At 29.8% G+C, this 932-nt stretch overlaps 1 protein-coding gene across 1 annotated transcript in view; it reads right to left on the bottom strand.

Moving 5' to 3' along the window:
- The window catches only part of LOC105270605 (syntaxin-binding protein 5-like), an 18,813-nt gene that overhangs the window by 6,069 nt on the left and 11,812 nt on the right, over nucleotides 1-932 (bottom strand). Inside the window, exon 3 of the mRNA XM_011311646.1 lies at nucleotides 5-121. Within this exon, the coding sequence (XP_011309948.1) occupies nucleotides 5-121 (117 nt within the window). The remainder of the gene's footprint in view (nucleotides 1-4; nucleotides 122-932) is intronic.

Here is a 932-nt window from a genome sequence, read left to right as displayed (position 1 = left end):
GTACCACTCTTTTTGGTATACGAATCGGCAAATGTAAGGCAGCTGATGGTTTCAGTTGAAATGTTCTCGAGTGAAGACATACTCGAACTCCTTGATCGTTGGAACGAACTGTCGAATTTGTCTGTTCGGCCAGCATTCCGGAAAATAAAGTCCAACATTAAATACACGCCTGATGATTTTTTGTATTTCATCTACAAAAGAGGGCATGCGACAGAAAATGTTGTAGATGCACATACAAAGAAAAAAAAGAAAAGAAAAGTATAAACAAAAAAAAAATTTACATAATGAAATATTTTTTAGAAACAACATCGATAGCAGTAATAATGTGTTCATGAAATTTCTCTTTGTCTTCATCATTCCATTTTTTATAATTATTCTGTTTACTCCCACTCTCACATCCATCCACTTGAGGTGTCAATGTGTGAATATAGTCCCAAATAATTAGTTAATTTGTTTTTCATAAATATTTTTTTTAGTTCGTCGTAGATATTTGAGGGTGAAATACAATTCACTGTTTTGTTGTGATAACTACCCCCTGTTCTGTTTCTCTTCAGGAACTAAACTATTTGGGAAATCTAATCAAAAATGCTTTATTTTGTCCTGAGGTCCACTAGATTGTCTGGCCCAAATGTTTTTCATTGTGCGCATGCTTGTTCTCTCATATTTTCAATAGATGTTCAATAATATTCAATTACAGTGAGAAACAAAAATTTCTGATTACTGGATCTTTACTTTTACGAAGCAACTCCTACAGGAAAAATACTAGATCTAAAATAAATCCGTAAATTACAATTGAAAAAAGGAATTATTATTTTGAAAACATGAATTGTGGGATTCAATTTCGAAATAAGGAGATATATAATTTATAATAATTATAAATAATTATTTATATTTTATAATTTAATTTATATTTTTTCAAATTGTAATTTACG

Source organism: Fopius arisanus, unplaced genomic scaffold, assembly GCF_000806365.1.
Source record: "Fopius arisanus strain USDA-PBARC FA_bdor unplaced genomic scaffold, ASM80636v1 scaffold00091, whole genome shotgun sequence".
In the NCBI taxonomy this organism is placed as follows: Eukaryota; Metazoa; Arthropoda; class Insecta; order Hymenoptera; family Braconidae; genus Fopius; species Fopius arisanus.
The sequence above is the reverse complement of the archived record's forward strand: the minus strand, read 5'-3'. Positions and strand labels throughout refer to the sequence as shown.